This window comes from Tetrao urogallus (assembly GCF_951394365.1).
Source record: "Tetrao urogallus genome assembly, chromosome: 21".
NCBI classification, from domain to species: Eukaryota; Metazoa; Chordata; class Aves; order Galliformes; family Phasianidae; genus Tetrao; species Tetrao urogallus.
This window is the reverse complement of record NC_136834.1, coordinates 4,173,745-4,196,113: the sequence shown is the minus strand read 5'-3', so window position 1 is coordinate 4,196,113 and position 22,369 is coordinate 4,173,745. Positions and strand designations below refer to the sequence as shown.

General features: G+C 54.7%; 1 protein-coding gene across 1 annotated transcript in view; it reads right to left on the bottom strand.

Annotated features, from left to right (window-relative positions):
* AGRN (agrin) overlaps window positions 1-22,369 on the bottom strand; it is a gene marked incomplete at both ends in the record, with an annotated part of 60,976 nt that overhangs the window by 5,907 nt on the left and 32,700 nt on the right. The window contains 25 exons of the mRNA XM_079545478.1: window positions 326-422; window positions 545-679; window positions 1,109-1,338; window positions 1,447-1,662; window positions 2,050-2,242; window positions 3,050-3,409; window positions 3,600-3,719; window positions 3,957-4,071; window positions 5,558-5,685; window positions 6,428-6,562; window positions 6,675-7,058; window positions 7,180-7,285; window positions 7,561-7,685; window positions 7,852-7,995; window positions 8,135-8,299; window positions 9,281-9,394; window positions 9,589-9,694; window positions 9,823-9,968; window positions 11,261-11,461; window positions 11,973-12,167; window positions 12,884-13,105; window positions 16,648-16,854; window positions 16,980-17,204; window positions 18,226-18,450; window positions 19,333-19,548. Coding sequence (XP_079401604.1) covers window positions 326-422; window positions 545-679; window positions 1,109-1,338; window positions 1,447-1,662; window positions 2,050-2,242; window positions 3,050-3,409; window positions 3,600-3,719; window positions 3,957-4,071; window positions 5,558-5,685; window positions 6,428-6,562; window positions 6,675-7,058; window positions 7,180-7,285; window positions 7,561-7,685; window positions 7,852-7,995; window positions 8,135-8,299; window positions 9,281-9,394; window positions 9,589-9,694; window positions 9,823-9,968; window positions 11,261-11,461; window positions 11,973-12,167; window positions 12,884-13,105; window positions 16,648-16,854; window positions 16,980-17,204; window positions 18,226-18,450; window positions 19,333-19,548 — 4,510 coding nt within the window. The remainder of the gene's footprint in view (window positions 1-325; window positions 423-544; window positions 680-1,108; window positions 1,339-1,446; window positions 1,663-2,049; window positions 2,243-3,049; window positions 3,410-3,599; window positions 3,720-3,956; window positions 4,072-5,557; window positions 5,686-6,427; window positions 6,563-6,674; window positions 7,059-7,179; window positions 7,286-7,560; window positions 7,686-7,851; window positions 7,996-8,134; window positions 8,300-9,280; window positions 9,395-9,588; window positions 9,695-9,822; window positions 9,969-11,260; window positions 11,462-11,972; window positions 12,168-12,883; window positions 13,106-16,647; window positions 16,855-16,979; window positions 17,205-18,225; window positions 18,451-19,332; window positions 19,549-22,369) is intronic.

Genomic DNA, 22,369 nt, shown 5'->3' with positions numbered 1-22,369 from the left:
GAGAAGGATGACAAATACCCTTCAAACCAGCTGCCCACAGCCTCTTCTACCACCCTTGTGCAAAGGGCCCCGAAGACAACTGCCTGCCTGATCCCACAGATCTCTTAGGGATGCCACCCACTGACCCGACAGGCAGAACTGCCGTGTAGGAGAGACATATGCCACCTTCAGGATGCCAGCCTGCAGTGCTCACACAGCCCACTGCAGCACAAGGCACCTTGGCACATCGCTGCCGCAGCCTGGCAACAGCAATTCCAGCAATCCCAGTCCCTCTAGATAAAATCTCCAAGGTTTTGCCATTGGCAACATGCTCTTGAGCACTTACTGCAGGTCAGGAACGAAGGTCTGCAGCCCGTTCAGCTCCAGGTAGGAAAAGCCATTGAACTCTGGGAGGAAGGGCATGGTGTGGTCCTGCTCCGTCACTGGGGACAAACGAGGGAACGGTGAGGAAGAGGAGGCAGAGCAGCTTCAACATCAAACAGGGGCTCCTAGTCATGCAAGCTGAGGACACTTGCAGCTCCAGCCCTCCCCAGCCCCAACACACCTCGCTCACAGAACTCTCCTTCCCGTCCCATGGGACAGGCACACATGGCACCTCCCTCTGGCAGCACCAGGCAGGTGGCAGAGATGTGGCACGGCGTCGGGTCGCATGGGTTCCTCTCATCAGCACACGTTGGACCTGCAGCAGAAGAGCAAGATGGTCACATAGGCGTTCTAACAGCCAGCAGGCACGATTTGGTCAGACACAACCCTGCTCTGGGATGGGCAGAGGATGGCATGTCCCCTAATGGCCCTGCAAGCCCTTCTGTCCCACCTCAGGTTGGGCTCACATGGCCCAAGGACTCCCTGCAATGGACCCCACAAAAGGACAGGTGATGCCCACACATGGCTCTGCCCTCAAATACACAGATCCTGTCCGTTGTCTCATGCACGTATGGTGAGATCTGAAATTGGTTCCGTCTCCAATGGGCACGGCTTCATCCTACACTTCTTGGAGGCGCTATCAAAGCTCCCCACTGCATCTTCCCCTCTGCCACCCCAAAGGCTTTCGGACCCCTCAGGACCACCCAGCAGGACCAGGAGCCCCAGCAAATGCCCTGCCCCGTACCGGTGTAGGAATGAAGACACTCGCAGTGGAACATCTCTGCCTCCTTGACGTGGCAGATGCCCCCATGGTGGCAGGGGTTGGGGTGGCAGGGGTCGTTGCCGCACTCTCCCACCCCACTGCCGTACAGCACATCGCTGCCTTTCTCCCGCAGGTCGTACATCTGGTTGTTCACATCCAGGAGGCGGATGCAGCCCTTCAGGCCAGCCGTAGCCGCGGTACGCTCTGCCACTCTGAAGGGACAAAGGACACGGTGGGCGGGGGAGAAAAACACCAGCGCATGGAAATCTTGTTTTCACGGCCACTCCATCGGGACGCCGCGGCGCGGCGCCTTTACTCACACAGCCATTTGGTCCTCGGGAGCTCCTCCAACAAAGAGGTCGGTGTCGAGGTTGAGCCCGTCGGTGCCCGTGGGGCTCTCCCCGCTGACGTGGGGCTCCCCATCCACAGCCAGCATGCCGCTGCGGCGGTTGCGGTTCACCACCAGCTGGTGCCATTTGCCAGGCTCCACGCGCACCTTGCTGGTGATGACGCCCGTGCCGGAGCCCGTGTTAAACCTGGAGCAGAAGATGGGGAGGCTGACAGCCGTGCCGCCTCGCAGAGAGGTTGCATGCACTGTAAGGGCAGCTGCGCCCCAGGCTGAAGCTGGGAACTTGAATCTCTGCCTTTTTGGAAAGGTAAAAATAATTCCACCTTGGGTTTCTGGGGCTTTTCTCTCCCTCTACTCCCCCCTACGCTTCTTTTTACAGTGTAAGAACAGCGCCAAAAAAAGAGCTCAGAAAAAAAAAATCAACTTCCCACACCTTCTAGCTTTTTAAAATTCAAACCGAGCGACACGAATTAATCAAAGTGCCACAGGGAAATACGCTGCAAAAACTGCTCCCCCTCTTCTCCATTTGCTCCTACCACTCCCTCATGTAGGAGCCTGCACCTAGGGCGCCCACCTGAGCTCCACGAAGCCGCCCACCAGCGCCAGGGAGATGAAGTCCTTGCCACGATTCTGCCCGTTGTAGAGCAGCAGCCCACTGAGCTCCGTGGCCCTGAATTCCATGGCGATGCGCACGGTGTGGTACGCCTTCATCATCTTGAAGGCCAGGTAGGACTTGCCACCGAAGCTGGGGATGAAGTACCTGATGGCTGCAAGAGGCAGGGAGGGAGAAGAGCAAGCCCCGTTAGAAGGAACAGGATTCAGCATCCACATCCAGAAGCAGCTTCAGCTTAGAGCTTCAGGGACACCGCTTTCCAGGAATCAGCACTGAGAGCCACCCAGAGCTCTGCTGTGACAGTGGGAGCTCACAGTGCGTAACAGCAGCTCTGGGTGAGCATGATGTGCACGAGGCTGTTTGCTAAGCAGCTCTGAGCATGGGGGAATAGCACCTGAATCATCAGCAAAAGACAGCACCGGTCTCTCTGTGCTCAGTAACTTCAGGAGCCGCAGGCAATGCCGTGAGATACAAAAGCAGAAGCTCACAATCCCCTTGCTCTAGGGCACTGATGTAGCACAGCCAGCAAGAAATTGCTGCTGCCACCTTCTTCCCCTGCAGCTTTGCCTCTTACTACTTACAGTGCTTGCACAGCCTGCTGACGGCTGGAGTACAGAGGTTACACTGACCCTTGCAGCACTAGCATTCAGTACAGGGCCGGGTTTGCTCCCTATCCCCATTCAGCCAGTGCACATCACGGTGCTTGGGGAGAGCATGCAGCAGAATGGATGACTGGAGATCACTTTCCCACTTGTATCCTCTCAGCATCCGTGGTTGGAACATGAGTTTGGAACCAAAAGCCCCAAGAGATCCCCTTCCCATGACTCTGCTGTCCCCAGTTTTCATAGAATCACAGAACCGTTTGAATTGGAAGGGACCTTTAAAGGTTCTAACTCCCTTGTCCCTTGCTATCCAATGGCCACGAGCTCCATCACCTCTAGGCAAACCAGAGGCCACCTACGTTTCTCACACACAGCTCCTCCTTTGCCCGCTGGGCAGCTGCAGGTGAACTCTTTCCCATCGTCCTCACAGGTGCCACCGTGCAGGCAGGGGTGTGAGTCGCAGGGTCGCGAGGGCTTCTTGGTGGTGCTGGGGGGCTGGCGAGTGGGCTTGCGCCGGGCGGTGGTGGGCAGGGTGGATGTGGGCCTCCTGGTGCTCACGGGTGCTGCCAGCTTGGCACTGGGGTGGCCGGCGACGTCCTGGTGCAGGACGTGGGCTGTGGTGGCAGCAGAAGCCGTGGTGTGCCTCCGTGTGGTTGCAGGTGCCATGGTGGTGGCTGTGGTGGTGGTGACGGTGGTGGTGAAGAGCCTGGGGATCCAGTCTGGAAGGCAGCAATGCGCGGGGTGAGGCTGGTGCTTTGCAGGTGTCTTTGCAAAGAGGAAAGGAGCTCGGGTTTTGGAGGGAGGCTCAGCGAGACTGCTGCGTGCACCAAAGCATGAGAGCCCTCTCCCCTAACCCAAATGCCCAACCCAAGGGACTGGGGTTTGGCCATAGACAGACAGAGCGCTCACCAAAGTCCATGAATTTGACGTGCTCCTGTTGGGGCTTCTTCACCAGGATGGTCCTCTTCTTGGAGGCTCTGATCTGCTTCAGCAGAGCTGCCTGGACGTCAGCTGCCGTGTAGGAAGTGGCTGATCACAGCCAGGAGAAAGACAAGTGTGAAACACAGCCCCAGCAAGCAGTTTTCCCTTCACAACCTCCCTCTGATGCATCTCAATCACTCCCTGCCCCACCAGAACGCTTCCAGCCTTCCATGCACCAGCTCAGGTTGCAGCTCCTCCCAGCAGTTCCTGATTTTGTCAGACAAAGGGCAAATCCCTGACAAATTCCAAGGTTTGCTGGTTTCTCAGCACTGGAACAGCTCTTACCTGGGTCAAAGTGGGACTCCACAATGACACGGACAGCACTGCTCTGCCCCAGGTCTCGGACACGGATGCTCTTGAAATCTTTCTTAACGTCGGAATTTCGGAAAAGCTCATCCAGCTAACGGATTGGAGGTGGAGGAGGAAAGGCAAACTGGTTAATGGGGACATCGGGGGCATGGGGTCAGGTTCCTTCAGCAAAAGGTGTTAGGTCTCAGCGAGTCTCTTGGTTTCAACCCAGTTAGGTTTGCTTCAAAACCTCTGCAAGAAATCCCACCGACGCACGCAGAGCACAGTGCTCCTTTGGGTAGGGATAATTTGGGAAGGTCCCTATTCGTTATGGCCTGAATTCAAAGGTTAGAACAGGACCAAGGCAACGTGGGGAAAGTGCAGAGGAGATCTCCATGGAGGAGATGTGTGCAGACCAGAGACACCTTGCAGTTCATATAAGGATTTGCTATTGTGTGGCGTCTAAGTCTTACTGATCTCTTCTAAATCTGGATAAACCTGCTTATGCGCTTTGGAAAATCCCGTAAGGCTCCATTCTGCATCTCTAAGCACATGAATGCCTTCTAAAAGCTGCCTCTCAGACGCTGCAGGATTTGTCTGAAGTCACACGAAAGAGACAGTGATAGTCCAACCACTTAGACACAGTCAGGGCTTCATCACCCTGCTAGCAGCCTGCCAGCCTCGTGTGGGACCAGCACCATCACAGCTGGAGGGCACCACTTCCTTCCCTTGGCTTCAAGGCAAAGACAGAAGAAATAACTTAAAACTGGACCCGTGTCACAGTCACCCCCATGAATTTGGGCACCGTCGTCTTAGAGGAGCAAAGGAGAGCACATCAGGTATGTGATGTCCTACGGGCCAATGCTGTGTTGTCGTTTCCCCATCCCTGGGAGAACAGAACCTAATCAAGCCTTCTGTGTCCTCAGTGGGAAGAACAGAAGAACCAGTGAATGAAGCCTCATGTGTGTGGGTTTGGATCCTCAGCTAAAAGCCACTATTGTATTGGGAAATATTGCTTTTGTGATGCAGAACTGAATGAACCATACGGTCCATATGCCAGGCACACATCTGCTTATATGACTGTACCGAGGGCTTGCCAGCTTCTAAGTGCAGCTTGGAAGCAGCTCTAAATATGCTAATCTCCTTGCAAAGATGCTTTGTGTTTGCTGTGCCACACTGCGGGCTGTGTTACAGTGCTCTTACCCCACCAATATTTCCTTGGCACGTCTTTATGTACACATTACTACGAAAGCCCACCTGCTCCAAGAGCTGGCAATACAGGGGGCTTATCTTTAAGTGTGGGAGAGTGGATTTCCAAAAGCTGCATAGCTGAACAGGAGGAGCAAAGGGATCTGGGACACGTTTTTGCCTACGGGCTTTTCAAGGAGACGCAGGCGCTTTGGGAAATCCAAGAAATTAAAGAAGACTCTCTCATCTGAATAGCCCCATCACCAAAAAGGTCTTTTGAATCTTCATGATTCTGTGATTCTAGGAAAGCACCTGGCCCCTGTCCTAGTGGGGTGAGTGTATGGGGTCCTTTTTTCTTCCAAAGCAAGAAATGCACTAGCTGGACTTCCAATCAAGTGCGAAGGACTCACCGCGCTCTCAATGCTCCTGGCCGTCTCCCCGAAGAGCTCTGACTTGGGGTCAGCCATCTCAGGTGTGTAAAACAGCTCCTGGCCTTCCACCTCCTCCAAGATGAGGACTCCTTGGAAGACTTTGGTAGCTGCAGGAGGGAGGGCAGACAAGACAAACTCCTTGAGTTGGCTCACAGGGATGGGGGGGCAGGCATCTGGCTGACCCGTGAGGAGCGTTCGATTCCCTAGGGGGGGAAAGGGTGATGGCAGTGTGCGGGTAGTGCCAGTGTTGGGGTTAGTCTGGATGGGTCTGGGAGAGCGCCATGGAGGATTAGTATCAGAGGGTGCTGGAGCAGATGGCAAAGACCAGGCTGAAGATGGCAGCTTTTACCATACAGTTTCCTCTGAGCTCCGGCCCGGAGAGCAGCCCCCCTGCACCGGCTGAGTAACAAGAGAAAGACGTTAGCCAGAGCAGCACAGTCAACACGGTCGGATCAGACATGGGCATGCAACAGGGGCACAGCAGGGCCACGTGTGGCTGTGGGCAAGGAGAAAAACCTGTGCTGGGAGAACTGAGTAAAGATGCTGTGAGGAGGCTGGGATCAGCCTGGCAAAACTGCAGCGGGAACCCAAAGCGTGGTTCCCTTCCAGGAAAGCTTTGGGAGCTATGGAGATCCCTGCTGTTGGTAACCATATGGAGAATCCATAACTTATATTCTTTTTGTGTGTTAAAAAGGGGAATGTGGTGTCCAGAACAAAGAGGGGGTGACACACTGAGGGTGACCCAGGCCCAGGCTGGGATCAAGGCAGGGCTCACTGCCAACACTTGCCCTGCTCTGTGCCCTGCAAGGACTCTGTCCATCTCCTGGCCACCAAAACAGATGGACTCACCCGGACAGTTGCTCCCTTCTGCATCAGCAGCCGCAGTCTTGCCATCAGAGCAGCACCCGAGCGGGGTGTTGTAGCACGTTGCCCTCTCGATGGCTGGAGTTGGGGTTACCTGGCTTTCCTCCACCTCCTCTTCCCCTGCAAGGAAGTATTAACAGGGGTAGGACCTCATTCCTGTTAGACCATGAGGCTGGGACACAGCCTCATCTCTTTCATTAAGACCCCAGGTGACCTCCCAAGCAATGCTCACCAGCAGAGCCTGCCCCGCTGGATTCCTGGTCCCCACTGATGCTCATCTCCTGGTCCCCACTGCCTTCTGCGCTGCCCGATTCAGCGAAGGCAGGCTGAGTGGTGGCCAGGACCACTGGAGAGGTGGAGAGCGGGCGGACGGTGGTCTTCAGCACCCCATGGGTCATCCATGGTGTGGTGGCAGGTCGGGTTGTCGTGACACGCCTTGTTGTAGGGTGACTTCTTGCAGTGGGGCTGGCTTCCATCAGCAGAGAGCTAGTGGCCAGCTCGGTGGTTTCTGTAGCCCGGGTGGTCAGCTGCAGTGGTGGGGGTAGGATGAGCTTGTCCAAGGGCAAGGTGGGCAGAGGGGTGGGTGGCATCGCGTGGCTCGTGTGAGTGATGGACTCTACAAGGAGCAGCAAGGGAGGGAAGTTAAGAAGGGTCTGGTCTGGGAAAGGGTGCCCATGGTGCTGGGAAGCACAGTGCAAGCCATGGGCAGGGCATGAGGAGGTGCAGGAGGCACTCACCGTGGCATTGCCCCACATGCTTCACTGTGATGAGCTGTCCCTGCCGGCACGCAATGGTCTTCAGCTGGCACTGGTCCCCATAGGTGACACCATCAGAGCCACACACCTGGGAGAAGAAATGATACAAGATATGAGCTGTATCTGTCCTCCTAAACAAGCCTCAGGCAAAATAAACCTGTCCTCAAACTGAGCAGAGCAGCTCAGAGGCATCAGTGATGCACAACGCTCTGTGTTGGGGACACTCATGGCAGGCACATTCCTGCCCCATGCACCAAAGACAGTGACCTGGGAGCAGGAGCTGAACTCCAAGCCTGGCAGGACCAAGCTGGCCACATGTACCTGTGCCCAAAGCCCAGCTCAGTCCCTAGTGCTCCCCCAGACCTTGGTCATGTTGGCCTCTGAGCAGAGCGGGGACGGGCACTCGCAGTGGGCAAAGCCGTTGACCTCCACGCATGAGGCCCCGAACTCGCAGCTCATTTCCTCACAGGATTTTGGAGCTGATGGGTCTAGGGTAGGGAGAGAAGGGGGAAGAGATGAGCAAAACACATACCAAGCATAAAAAATAACAAAACCCAAGAGCCAACGTCAAATCCAAATCCCCCTCCTCAGGTCTCAGCTCTCCCAGGGACTTGGTAGAGCAGCATTTCTGTGTGCCACACACCTCCCCCTCACCTTTTTCACAGCCAGCCATGCCCATCTTGCTGCCATTGGGACACTGGTTGCACTTCATGCCAGTGATACCAGTCTTGCAGGAGCAGAGCCCAGTCATCTGCTCACAGTCATCACGCACTGAGCCCACCGGGTCGCAGTTACAAGCTGAGCAAGGAGGGGGAAAAAAGAAATCATTCAATTGGTGCAGTAGTGCAAATTTTGCAGCAACAGCCACCGAATTTGGCTCACAACAGGAGCAGCATTGGGGTTCCTAGCTGGAAATGGCACAGCAACCAGCACTCACGTGTGCAGCCGCTCTTGCTGTCGGTGACGATGCCACGGAAGTTCCAGAAGCCAGGCTCACAGCGGTCACACTTGAGCCCCCCAACGCCTGGCTTGCAGGAGCACTGCCCCGTGGCAGGGTCGCAGGCTCCTCCGTAGGAGCCATAGGGGTTGCACTGGCAGGTGCCTGCGAACCAACAAAGAGCACAGGGTGAGTCCTGGCCGAGTAGGATGAATCATAAAGGTTGGAAACGACCTCTAAGGTCATCAAATCCAACCATCAGCCCATCACCACTGTGCCCACCACCTCCTCCAGCTACAAGGCAGGGCTGATCTCCAGGGATTAACCCGCTTGCTCTGCTCTCATCTACAGCTCCTCACTCACTGACATCAAAGAGAGAGGAAGCTATTAGGAGTTTATTATTAATTCATTAATTAGGAAGTTGATGGAGGGAAGTGATCCAAAGATAGATGGTGAAATGCTCCCTTAGCCCCTGGGGAGCAGTGGGAAGGGGATGTGGGTCAGAGCTGGAGAGCAAAGGAGACCCTGGGAGCAGATAGAGGCAGGGAGATGGTGTGTCCAGGGCAGGAGGCAAGAGAGAAATCTGCACTAGGGGTTCAAGTGGGGATTATCTCCTGGTGTATGCTTGTTGCCAGCACATACAGGACAGAAACCAGTGGGATACAGGATTCCATAGTGAGGAAGAAGCTCTTCCCGTGGCTGGATGATCTGTGGAACATCACTTTGACCATCACCATCAGGGTGATGCTAAAGCAAGATGCTCCACCTACTTCCTAGAGTCCCCTGACCAACTCCTGCCATCTCAGCCAGCTCCAGGAAGAGACGCTGGCTGAATACTGCTGCTTTTTAAATTATATGGTACATTAAGCAGCACTACATCCTCATCACACAGGCATTAGCCAGGCCCAAGTATGGCGTGAGGTGTGTCTCCATGGGGTGATGGGTTTCCCTAATAGGCAGTCACAGCCTCAGCTGTTAACAGCGTGCTAATGCCTTTCAAAATGCGCCTTCTGCTGAAGTGCTGACTCTGACAATGATTTAGTAAATATTAATGAAACTAGCTAGCTAACTGAGGAACTGGGACCGTCCTTTCTCTCCCCAGAGCGCAACCCCAAGCATCCCCCCCAGATGGAGACCATCACTCACTCGGGCACCCTGCTGCACCCACTCCAAGTGCCAGGGTCATGTTGTCCGGGCAGCACCCATAGATGGTTTGACTGCAGTGCACAACTGGGAGAGGCGGTGGGGTCGTGGTGAGGGCTGTGGAGCAAGGCAGAGAGGCACAGGGGCGTTATGGCCAACACAGAGACTGAGCAGCATTTCTCAAAACCACGCGGGTCCTTGCAGAGATGCTGGGGTAGGTGATGGAGTGAGGCCCTAGCTTTGGCCAGGCATGAAACAGGAATGTCAGGGCACCAGGATGGGGATGGCACGTGCCGCAGGGTCTCGCTCACCACGGCAGGCTCCTTGGCTGGTGACAAAGAGGTCCTGGCGTTTTTCACACCTCGTCTTCTTCAGCTCACACTCATTGGCGTAGGTCACATCATCAGAGCCACAGACCTGTCAAGACGGCGAGGGGAGCTCTCAGAGCAGGCTTCCTGCCGATGGGATGCCCCAGGAAGAGTGTGGCAAGGCCACCAGGCTGAAGGGAGCAAGGACAGCAGCCCAGGAATGCTTCATGTGCTTACCGGGCTGCGTGGCACTGCCAGGCAGGTGAAGTCACACACACAACGGTCGTCCTCTGCGTCCTCATCCCACCAGCCCCCGTAGTGCCGGCATCGGTCCTGCTCACACTCACTGCCATCACCAGAGCCTGAGCCTCCTGAGCCACATTCTGGATGGAGGAGAAGCGTGGTGAGAGGGGGGTCCTGGCAGGACCAGGCAAAAGCAGATGGCTCAAGCAGGGCCACCTTGCCCAGGAGCATATCCAGACAGCTCCTGAATATCTCCAGCATGAATATCTCCTGGGCCGACATGCCATAGAATCACAGAATGGCGTGGGTTGGAAGAGACCTTAAAGATCATCCAGTTCCATCCCCCCTGCTGTGGGCAGGGTTGTTAACCATCGGATCAGATTGCCCATATGTTAGGATGCTCCTGCCTGTACCGCAGAGAAGATCCCCTCCCCTGCAGAAAGCAAGTTCTCCCATCACTACAATAATAAGTTAAGCAATGCAAAAGGCATAGGGATGCCTTAGGAGCTGACTGGAGGCCTTCTTGCCCAACCTATAAATGCTGTGCTCTGCCTGGCTGCCTCTCTATAAGGTGCCCAGAGCTCCAGCAGCAAGAATAGAGATGTTGCTGATTTCAAAGGCTCCTTTAATTAAAAGGATAAAAAAAAAAAAAAAAAAAAAAGGGGGAGAAAAAAAAGAGAAGCAAAAAAGGAAAACCTGCCCCTTTTTATTGAGTGATCAAAGGCTGGGAGTTGGCATTACACAGAGAATTATTTAAGATCTTTTCCCAGAGGGACATCAACCTGAAATTCCCAAAGGAGGGCTGTGATCAAACACCATGTTCTGCCTTGCCCTATCCCCGAGCTCTGCCACATACTGACATCCTTCCCAGCGCAGCAAGCTGGGGAATGGCAGCATCACAGCAGTGAGGTTTGGGGGAGGTCTGTGCTCTCAGCCTGCATTAAGCCATGGCTTCACCCCATAGAGAGGGGAGCTCAGGAGGCTCTTGGTGTCTGACCACCAGCAAGGCAAAGCTGAGAGGTCCCAGCCTGCTTCCAGAGGGATGCTGAGCTGCTTTACCTAAAATACCTAAAGATAATTAAAAGATGCTATTGAGGAGAGTGGGATCATGGCTAGCAATGGGGGATGCTGCATCCTACAGATGAGCACCCCCCTCCCCAACACTCTGGAAAGGGTCAGGAAGAGCAGCCTCGTGCTGCCCAGACCCATTGGCGCTGTTCCTGCAGACAGAGCCAAGTGGGAACCATCAGGGAGCAGCACCATGGAACAACCCTGGGCATCCTCACGGAGCATCTCCACTCAGAGCAACCCCCGGGCACCACAACCACTCCCCTTCCTCCAGAATAAGTGGAACATAAGGCATGCAATTCACGCAGCAATGCAACTCCCTGCCCAGGTGGCATCAGCCAAGGGAAGAGCAACAACAACCCACCGTCCTCACACGGCCCCATCTTGGCCACCTCGATGCTCTTCTGCTGCTGGCAGGAGGCTGCTCGGAGCTCGCAGCGGTTGTCATAGGTGAGGCCATCGGTGCCACAAACCTGGGCCAGGGGCTGCTGCTCACAGCGGGGACACACGCACTGCCCACCCATACAGGTGCTGCCGAAGGAGCACACCGTGCTGCCGCAGGACTCTGCAGGGACACCAGCAAGAAATTCCATTTACTCTCATTCCGGCTCCTGAGAGTCGCTCCCCATTAATCTTTTCTCCCAGTTTTAGAGAGGATACCCATGCACTGCTCAGCCCTGGAACACCAGACCAGCTGGACTGGTTTTATGGGGCTAAACGTGCTGCTTTTGCTCAAGTGTCATTTGTTCTAACGACAAAAAAAAAAAAAAAGAAAGAGGCAAGGCTTTTAATTCATTGAGAAATCAGCACAGAGGGTTTCCTGTGCTGAGAACACACACAAGCAGGGAGGAATCACCCCCTGGGGATGGAACCCCTCCCATTTTGATGGCAGCCCACTTCCTTCGCTCGGCCCCACACATCCCCACCCTCAGGTTACTCCGGTGCCTCCCCCAGCACACAAACACCCCCAGGGCCTCGAAGGGCCCCGGGTGAGCAGGGGGATGCTGAGCATCCGCTCCTCAAAACGCCACTGAAAGGAGCAAGAAGAGGGAAGAAGGGGACCTTGCCAGACTCACTGCAGTCGCCTTGGGCAGCCACCAAAATGTTCTTCTGCTGCGTGCACGCTCGGACGTGGAGCTCACACTCGCTGCTGTAGGTGTTGCCATCTGTGCCACAGACGGGCTGGGAGGAGGGCACACACTCCGTGGGGCACACGCACCGCCCCGTCTCTGCTTCACAGATGGCCCCAAACTGACACTTGCCACAGCGGTCTGCAGGGGCGAGGAACAAAAAAGCAGTGGGTTAAATCAGCAGGGCGAGCATTGCTTTGTATGGAAGTGCCAGAGGTGAAATCTAACCCTGCTGCAACCTCATCCCTTGTGCTAAGCCCTGCAGGACCGGAGCTCCAGCAGAGGCGAGGCTGCAGGAGGGAGGAGAGAGACTGCATGGCAATAACTGCTTGTAAAAGCCATCAGGGCCAAGAGTAATTGCAATGAAATGTCACTGGAGCTGTGAGCTGTTACAGCTAAATGGGATGCAGAGAGTATGAGGCTGAGTGTCGTTATGGGGAGCAATAAATCAGTGCCGGCCACGAGAGGATGAGCGCAGCACTGGGTGCAAAGCACCTGCTGCCCAGCCTGAAGATTTAAGGGCAGAACAGCAGCATTTGGACAAAACTGCAAGAGCCCAGCACAAAGGAGCACGAGCAACCAGCTTGGGCTCTGCCTGTGTGCAAACACTTCCCACCTGGCAAAGCTGTGCTGGCACAAGCAGTGAGCCTGCAGATGGGAGAGCTGCACACGGCTCTGAGTTGCGTTTGCACTGAGGGCTCACGTTAAGAAAGAAAACCTCCGCAGGAGAGATCACCGCATCCATGCCAGGCAGCGTCCCCCCGGGGTAAGGATGCACAACGGTGCCACGCTCCCCTCCCTCCCTTTGCACAGCACGTGAGCAGCACCACAACCCACCAGGCTGGCTGTCTCCTTACCGCAGGGCCCCTTGTGCTTCACCCTGATCTCCCTCTTGAGGACGCAGGCCATGGCGTTGAGCTCGCAGGGGTTGCCATAGGTGCGGTTGTCGCTGCCGCAGACGGGGTCATAGCGGCCCTGGCACACCTGCTGGCATTCGCACACGGGCTCCCGGTTCTTCACCACGCAGGTGGCCCCAAAAGTACACTCCACGCTCAGGCAGGGGCTGGGAGTACCCAGGTCTGCAGAGGGGGCATAGGAAATGGGTGGCAGGGTGAGCTCGCTGCCTGCTGAGCATCCCCAGGCACGGTGCACAGCGAGGCATGCCGGCGGCTGCAGCCTGCCTCCCCCAAGCTGTGGCAATGCACAGAGCTCCTGGCCTTGCATCATCATAGCATCTCCCCCATGCTCAGCGGAGGTTTGGGTTGGGTTGGGAAGCAGGCACGAGATCTCCTCCCTGCACGCTTGTTCCTCTGTCCCGTGCACCTCATGGGACTCTGATCAGCCCATAGTTTTTGTACAGATGTCTGCAAAAAGCCCCGTTTGGGTTCCCAGCCAACACCACAAGGCATCGTACTGATGGAGGACAACTTTCCTTTGCCAGAAGCCCACACCTCTCATCCCATGCAGCAGCGATGCCACCAGCCTCTGACAATGGAAATGATGCCTGGCTTCACCACACCCTGTGACTTCCCCTCCTGCTGGGGCAGGATGAGGAGCCACTGTCCTTACTTCATCCCAGTCCTCCAGCACCTGGCTCGGGGAGCAGAGCCCTGAGGATGCCCCACTGCATGGGCTGCGGGCTGAGAGGCAGCCATGCCCTCTGCTCTCTTAATGGAGCTACTCCATCAAAGTCAGCCGAGCAGCTGGCATCCTTCCCCACAAGATGCCCAGTAGTGAGAAGGTGAGCAGCCAACCCTTCTGGTGGCTGGCAGCAAAAAGGCAATGCTGAGCCTCCTGGCAGAGTTCTGCAAGGCTCTGGGGGAAATCCCCCATGTCCCATTACCCTTCATCCACCGTGGGCAGCCAAAAGCCAGCAGTGCCCCAGCACTGCACAGAGACCCGTTCCTGTGATTCATCACAAAAGCCCCGAGGACCCAGAGCAAGGAAAGGACATCAATGTAACACATGCTGGACACGGACAAGGACATATCAACAAGAAGGATGTGGGAACAGACAGGGTGGCTAAGGTGAGATGGATGCAGCAGAAGATGCAGCACAGCCCCAGTGGGCAGCACAGGGGGTGGGAAGGGGCAATGCTCTGCCTTCCTCCTCTGCAAGGACCAATGTGATGCAGCTGCAGAACGGGATCAAAGCTTGAGCCCTCAGGAGCTTGGCTGCATGCTGTGAACCAACGAGAGAACAGTCCAAAACTTGGGCATAAACAGGTCTGAATTTGGGGTCTGGCCCTTTGGGAAGTCCCTGCCAACTCAAAGCTCAGAGCCAAGAGGCTGCAAAGGAACAGGAGAGCAATTGAGACACGTGGTTACTGCTCTCACCCGGCCCTTCCCTGCCTCTCCTCAATTTCCCTGTGGCTGAAGGGTTTACAAGCAGCTCCCAAGGAGCAGGAACTGCTCCCCACGGTGCTTCGCCCTGTGGTGCTGCTCACATCTCCTGCTTGTGTTCAACACAAAACACAACACACGTACCATAACCATATCCCCAAACACACAGAGGCAGCATGCTTGTATGGAGAGAGAAACCCAAAATGCAGCCCTGGGCACCTGCAGAAGTCAGTGGGGGGTTTTGGCACCAATTTTGATGAGTGGATATAATGAGGAGAGAGCAAGCAAGGACCTTTGGCTATGCTATAATCAAGCCCTGCTGTCATCCCTTCTCCATCCTGCAGGCAGGGAAACTGAGGCATGGAAGAAGCGCACTGCTTGTTACGCATCCTGGCTGATGCAAGGGCTGGGGAAGCAGGAGGCAGGGAAGGGAGCAGGTTAGTCAGGGTGAAAGGAGAGGTGAGAGCAACTGGGAGCAGTCCAGAGGTATCGGCTCACAGAGGAGTGGGGTCTCGTACCACCCACCTCTGCTCCCACTCTCATCTGCCTCTAAGGATCAAGGCACAGTCAGCATCCTCCATTCCGGCAGGAAGCGTGCGGGTCAAGGGGATGGGAGCAGAACAGGGGAAACCTCTCTGTTCCAGGACTCTTAAGGAAAACTGGAGAGGAAGGGAGCAATGGGGAGAGGCCAGGGCTGGCACTGGCTATGGAGAAGGGGAGAAAGCCGACCTCCTAGCAGAGATGTCCAGGTAGGGAGTAGAAGGGTGCTGCGAGGACACAACTCCTTCCTCCAAACAGGCAACACTGTAAAACACAAGACAGACGAAAAAGGAAAGAGAGAGAGAGAGCGGAGGGGGAGAGAAAGAGAGCAAAAAGAGGCAGGGAGGAAAAGACAGATGCAACTACAGCCACCTTCCCTCCACCTCCTGGCATGTCATCCCAGCCCTCCTTTCTCAGCTGTCCCATCGAGGTATGAAAGCAGAGAAAGATTAAAAACAGGGTCTGAGCTGTTTTGTTTGGCTTTGCCTCCTTTGCCCTGCTGCTGGAAAAGAGCTGTGTGTGAGGTTAAAATGTTGCTGCTGTGTTCACAGCCTGCCCTCTGGAAAGCACTGACCCAGAGGGAGAGGAGCTGAGAGGGGGGATGAAATAACAGAGAATACGACGGAGAGGGGATGGACAGGTGCACAGGGAGCATACCCCACTGTGCTCACTTCATGGGTGCAGTGGGAAGGATGGCAGCCTGGCAGCAGGGCAGCTCCCAGCAATAGCTCTCCGCTTGCCCTGGAAATTTGGGATGCCATGGGAAATTTGGTCCTTGATTGTCCCCATCCTCCTCTCCCTCCCACATCCAGGGCAGCTGGCATCCCCAGCAGCTTCCAGGGACACAGGAGGTGAAGGACTGAGAAGTGCTTTTCCTGCCCAGAAAGGACTTGGGGATCTGACTCGTTATCATCCAGCAGCCAGAAGCACACTGAAGTGGGTGATTAAAAATAACAGTTGTCATTATATTAAGTGTGATTTTGGGAGCCTGACAAATGATTTTCCAGCAGCTGAGCCTGGCAGGATTAAAACCTACCGCAGGAGCACAAAACCAACCCAACAAACCCAATGCACCAGGCTGAATTTCCAAGCATTTCAGAAGGTCCGAAGCACCCAACACCTTATAAAACATCAGCTTAAAACAGGACACAGTTCTGTGCCTCCAGTAAAAACAAATCCAAGCTGAAACAACCGGTCCTCCAACTCAGTTCAATGACTGCGTTCAACTTCCTTCAGGTGCCATGCAGTCATTTTAAGACGGAATGTTCCCAACATCCCAAGGACCCCTTCTGGCACATACAAAAGCTTCTCCCAGAGATGAGACAAAGCCACGGCGAGTCCTCTGGAGAGCGTTCCTGCTGGAGGACCTGGAGCTGAGAGCGGTGGGCATGGAAGGGAAGCATGGCAGGAGCAGGGGCTGGCACTACCCTGGGAGGGGAATGAGTGGTGATGGAGAGGAGCTGATGGGCACCACAGCTATGTCACGTGCTCAACACACATGGTTGCTCCCCACTGTAGCGAGAACATCAGACAGAGACAAGACACAGACATACATAAGACTGTTGACTGCTGGAAGGAGAAAGAGCACGAGGAGCAGGCACTGGGTTGGCTGTAAAATTGAGATCCTGGGGCTCGCTGCGAGGTGGGAACCCAACCACCACTTACCTGCGGGCTTCCCAGCTGAGCCTGCGTGGGACGGACGCAGGCTGGGTGCAAGAGGAGGAGAGGTGCAGGCTTACCACAGGGTCCGCTGTGCTTCACTGGGATGGCAGTTTTCTGGTGGCACTCGGCTTTCTGCCGCTCGCAGTCGTTGCTGTAGGTGCGGCTGTCGCGGGCGCAGACGGGCCGGTAGCTGCCATCGCAAGTGATGCGGTCGCAGGAGCAGCGCGCCGCGCCACGGCGGTTCAGGCAGACAGCATTGAACTTGCATTCATCTTTGCATTTGTCTGGGAAAGGAACAGAGAGACGCGTCGCATCCCCGGCGATGCGTCCCTCAGAAAAAGGGACGCTCTCCTTTCTGTGAGCGTAGAGGGAAAAAAAAAACAAAACCAGGAGGTTTTTCAAAACTCACCCTGGTGCTGGCACTGCCCGGAGCGAACCTTTTGGATCTCTAGCCCCCGGATGGCCCCCGTGCGCCCCATCACACACTCGCTGGCGTACGTCACCCCGTCGTCACCGCACACCGGCTCCCGCTTCGAGGGACAGTTCTCGGGGCGGGAGAGCAGCTCCACCCGGCGCGTGCGGGGATTCACCCGGCACACGCGGTTCATGTCGTTGAGGATGCCCTTACAGGGGTCTAATAGAGCAATGGGAGGAGGAGAGAGGAGTCAGCGAACATCCTGCCTAGGCAGCGCTTGCAAATCACACTGTCCCACTCTTTGTGTCCCCGTCAGGGCTCAGGGGGTGCTGGGCCCCCCTTTAGGACTGACTCGTATCGCAGAGCTGCTTGCCCTTTCCAAGGCAACCATCAGATAGGAGGAGCACTTTATTTTTCCGAGTGTTTCCACTCTTTAATCCTGCTATCTGAAATCCCTGCATTTACCAGAGAGTCGGGCTGACAAAGAGAAGCAGAGATGCCATCCCTTCCTGGAAGAGGGAGGAGGCTGCAGTGGACAGGGTTGCAGATGAAGCCTTTTGCTTTGCCTATCTCAGCACGTGCAGCAATCATGGAAATGAAGGAGCTCCCGCAGGACCTGCCCTATCCATCTCCTGTTTCCCTTCTGGCAAATGCTGCCAGGGCTCACTGCTGTTCTGAATCGCAGCAGGGATGTGTAACCCCTGCTGAGACCTCTACAAACCCAACAAAAACACCAGAATGCTTTGTGTAGGGCCAAAACGCTGCAGGTAAGTGAGGGATGTGGTCTGGCTGAGGAGATGAGACAACACGGTGGGGTGAGGAGCTGCACAGACATCATCCTGGGGACTGCACAGCATTTCAGATATTTCTGAGTGCTGCCCAAAGCCTCCCCTCTGCCCTAGAAAAGAGGAGCACCCAACATGACGCTCCTGACCTGTGCCCATCTCACCCTACTTGGGGCTGAATGGCGAACGCACAACTCATGCTCTTCCAGCTCTGCAGCCTTCCCAAGCACGCTCTCACACACCTTCCCCCAGGGACAAACAGGGGCCTGGCACGTGTCCTGGCTGATCTCATGGCTTTCCTAATGAATACAGTTGCTTTTAATTACAAGCATCCACAGTCATCACAAGACATCCTTGGAGTGGCTGAGCTTTTCCCCCCAGCCCTTCCCATTTCCACTTGTCCCGACGCAAGAAACACTTGCCATGCGACACCCACTGGGGACCAGGGCACTCACCACAGGCTCCATCAAACTTCTTGAAGACGTTCTCCTGCTTGTCACACGCGTGCTTGTTGAGGTCACACTCGCTGCGGTAGTCCTTGCCGTCGCTGCCGCAGACGATGCTCTCTGCCACCCCGCTGCAGGATGCAGGGCACACGCACCTGGCCGTCTGGCCGTCTGCAGAACGGACGCATGTGCTGCCAAAGCTGCACGTCACCTCTGCACAGGGGTCCTTGGAGCCTGAGGAGAGGGTGCATAGTGAAAGCGTTGCCTCCAGCAGCAGCGGTGACCCAGCACCATCCTGCCCTTGGCTTCGGCGGGTGCTGCCGTCCACTGCTGATGCTGAAGCAGCCAGTTGCATCCACCCCAAAGTGTGCAAAACTCAGCCTTAACCACAGTGCGTGGGGAAGGGGAGCTCCCCCCACCCTGGCTGCACCCCCCGGCTCCTCACTGCCAGCATCTCTTTAAGCAGAACGAGGGTCCTTAAGGCACCTCCTGCAAACTGTAATTAGAGGAAGAGCTTAAGGAGCAATTTCCTCTCTGACAGGGCAGGGCTATGGTGTATTTGCCAGCTTTTTTTTTTTTTTTTTTTTTTTTTTCCCCCTTCTTAATTTGTCACTTTTTTATGATGATTATTTTAAATAAGTCACTCGGCGCTCTGCCCTCTCTGCTGAAAGCCCCAGCAGGGAAGCCGGGTGCAGATTTATTGCGAGCCAGCGCACTGCATGCGAGAAAGGTCAAGTTAATTTACTCTGAGACGAGGAGACTGGGTCTCATTTACACAGCTCCTTGCTCCCAGCTGGTGAATGCCAGGCTGGGGAAGGGCTTTCATCAGCCCATCCTGCCTGTGCTTGCAGCCGCAGGGCTGAGTCACGGTGGGGAAGTGGAGATGGATGAGAGGGGGCTGCTCCCCCGAGTCTGCCCTGCATCTCCGCAAAGCCCTCAGGCCATCAGCCTGCCTGCTTATTATTAAGCACTGCTGGTGGTTCTCTCCTTGTCCCTTCCCGTCAGCTTTGTCCTCGGAGCATCGCCAGCCCCAGACGATGCTGCGGGATCTGGAGGAGCACCCCCAGCCTTGCACATCCATCTGCAAGAGGGGACGCAGCCCCGGTTTGTGCTCACCGCATGGTCCCTTGCTGATGACCTTGATCCGCCTCTGCTGGTTGCACTGGGCTTTCTCCAGCTCACACTCGTTGCTGTAGGTGGAATAGTCGGAGCCACAGACAGGAGCCACCACCACAGGGCAAGCTGTCTTCTTGCAGACACAAGAGGCTTGGGAGGGGTCGGTGGGGCTGCGCTCGCACACCGCCCCGAACCCACACAGCATCCCTCGGCAGGCTGGGGACAGAGATAGGGGACACCTGAGCCACGGGACACCCAAGACAGGGGGCAGAGCCCGGCTCGGGGGGCTGCAGCTCACAAAGTTTCAGTCGTAGAGGACGATGGCACAGGGAGGAGGAGGGTGCCATCTTCAGATGTCACCTTGTCAACTGGTAGGAGAAAGGAGAACCGAGGAACGGTCCCCGCGTGGGACAGGTCGTCCCGCACACGCCGCTTTATTCGTTGTCATTTATGCAAAGCAACTGAATCACGTGGCTGGAGGCCCTCCAGGAGGAGATGCTCGAATCTCTTTATCGCATCCACTAATCAGAGCAGCCAGCACAGACCAGTTCAGCATCTGAATTGCTAATGCAGGAAGGAATGCAAATTTTACATTCAGGGGAGGAATGGACAGGATGGATGTCCCCAAACTCAGCTGACGCAGGTGAGACAGAGGGAGCAAGAGATGCTGGAGCTTTCTGCCAGTACCGGGCAGCCTGTGTGTCTCACCACCGCGTACACAGCGTACATTAGAGATAGAGATTGACCTACATAATGGCAGAACAAGAAATCATAAAAGGCAAAATAAAATGAGCTCGACAGTGGCTCATTTACACTTCAATTCCCGGGCGTTTGCCTTGGACTGCCTTGAGATTTCGAGCTCATATGCACAGCAACAATGTGCCACTAAGAGACTAATATCATCAAATAAAAAAGAACTCTCTTTCTCTCCTGCCCAATATCTAAAAGCATTATATCATTTTTACGAAGCGCTCTGGATAGTCTCTCCTGCTCTTTCATTGCTGCTCTTTCTCTCCCTCTTCCGTTCTTACAACTGCTGATAAGCCTGTTGAGCTTTGAGATTAGAGGATGCAGGGGAGGATGGTAAGCAAGGAATGGGAACAGCAGGACAAGTGGTGACTCCTCCGTCCCCTTCCCGTGGCGCTGGGTGTGCAGAGCAGGAAAACACCAGAGGGCAAAGAGGCCCCTTCCCATAGACCCAGGCCACGAGTTTTGCACAGCAAGTCACAGAACTGTAGAATTATTCGAGTTGGAAGGGGCCTTTAAAGGTCCCCTAGTCCAGCCCATGCATCCGTCTCGTTTGCCCTCCATGCCTGCAGCCAACTGGACAACAACGCCAGTTAAGCCAAAACTCCACGAGTGGTCTTGACCCATCTCCAAGGGAATTTTTAACATGGTTGTTCAGATCTGGTGCCACGCTTGGTTGGACCACTTTTAAAGCAACCTGCTTTGTACTCTTGTTGCCCGCTGTATTTGAGAACGTCTCAATTTGAAGTGGTAAAAGAAATGGCAAATGACAAAAAGGCAACAAGGCATTGCAAAGTTAAATGAGTCAGGCTACATAATGAACACTGGTATTTTATCAGAATTGAAGTCTGTCTGTTCTTCTGTCTAGAACTCTGTAAACACACCAGGAATATCAGAGGCCACCATACAAACAAAAGACATAGTGAAGAACATCCATTTATCTCCAGGCACAAAGAGGAAGGTAAATATCCCAGCAAACTCCATCAGTGCACAGCATGGGCAGCCAGGCACACAGGGGATAAGGACCCTGCATCACTGATCAGTCCAAGAAGCAAAGCAAGATGCACAAACACTTCAAACCAGAAACAAACTGTGACAGGCAAATTGCCTGTTTAAGTTCCTTTCACTTCTAATCACCACCATTGCTACCAGTGAGGAAGCCTATTTGTTTCCAGCAGATGGATTTAAACCTCACCCACCCCACGCTGGGGTGCGTTTGGATGATATAAGCTCAGAACCCATCAGAATAAAACCAACTGCCTTAATTCCCCTGCCAGACGCGGGAGGTGGAACAGACTGAGATTCAGAGGCAGCCTCCTCCTTCCCAAGCACCTCTCTAATTTTATCTGGGAGGATGCAAGAAGCGTGACCATAACTGATGTGAGAGGAGGAAGAGTGGGAAATCAAGCACCCCGTGCCTGCTCCCCAGCTCACTAAAAGAAATGCCTTGGCTCATTGATATGCAAAAGAATCTAAATGATAACAATCACCAGGTCCCTGGTGTCAATAGGTAAACAGCTCAACAAAAGCAGTAGGGATAAGTAACAAGCTGGCTTTGTCAAACGCTTCGTAAAAAGCTCTACCTAATAAGCCCAAAGCATTCATGTTGTAGTTATGATCATTGCCATTACAGAGAAGAAACGTCCCAATACCCAAATCCCAAACTAAATAAATAAAAAACAACACTGGAGCTGCATCATGAAGCAGATTGCCTCTTCACCTCGGGGCCACAGGGGGCTGCGTCTCACCTACCACCATTCCCACCTTCTCCCCAAGGATGGGGAGCTCACCGGTGGGCCACAGTGGTGGTTTGTCACGTCCCAAATACAGCCGTCACAGCTGGATCCCTCCATGAAAGTGGTGAAGCCAGCACCATGGGGCAGTCAGGAAGCTGGTTGTGGTGGGCAGCACTCCTGGGAGGAAGGGCAAATTTCTTCATGGAGAGGGTATGGATGAACTAATTTCTTCATGGAAAAGGCGAAGGTGAGTGAATTTCTTCATGGAAAAGGCAAGGATGGGGGAATTTCTTCATGGAAAAGGCAAGGATGGGGGAATTTCTTCATGGAAAAGGCAAGGATGGGGGAATTTCTTCATGGAAAAGGCAAGGATGGGGGAATTTCTTCATGGAAAAGGCAAGGATGGGGGAATTTCTTCATGTAAAGGGTATGGATGAGCAAATTTCTTCTTGAAAGGGGTAAGGATAAGTTACTTTTTTCATGGAAGGGGTAAGGATGAGCAAATTTCATCATGGAAAGGGTAACAATGAGCAAATTTCTTCATGGAGAGAATA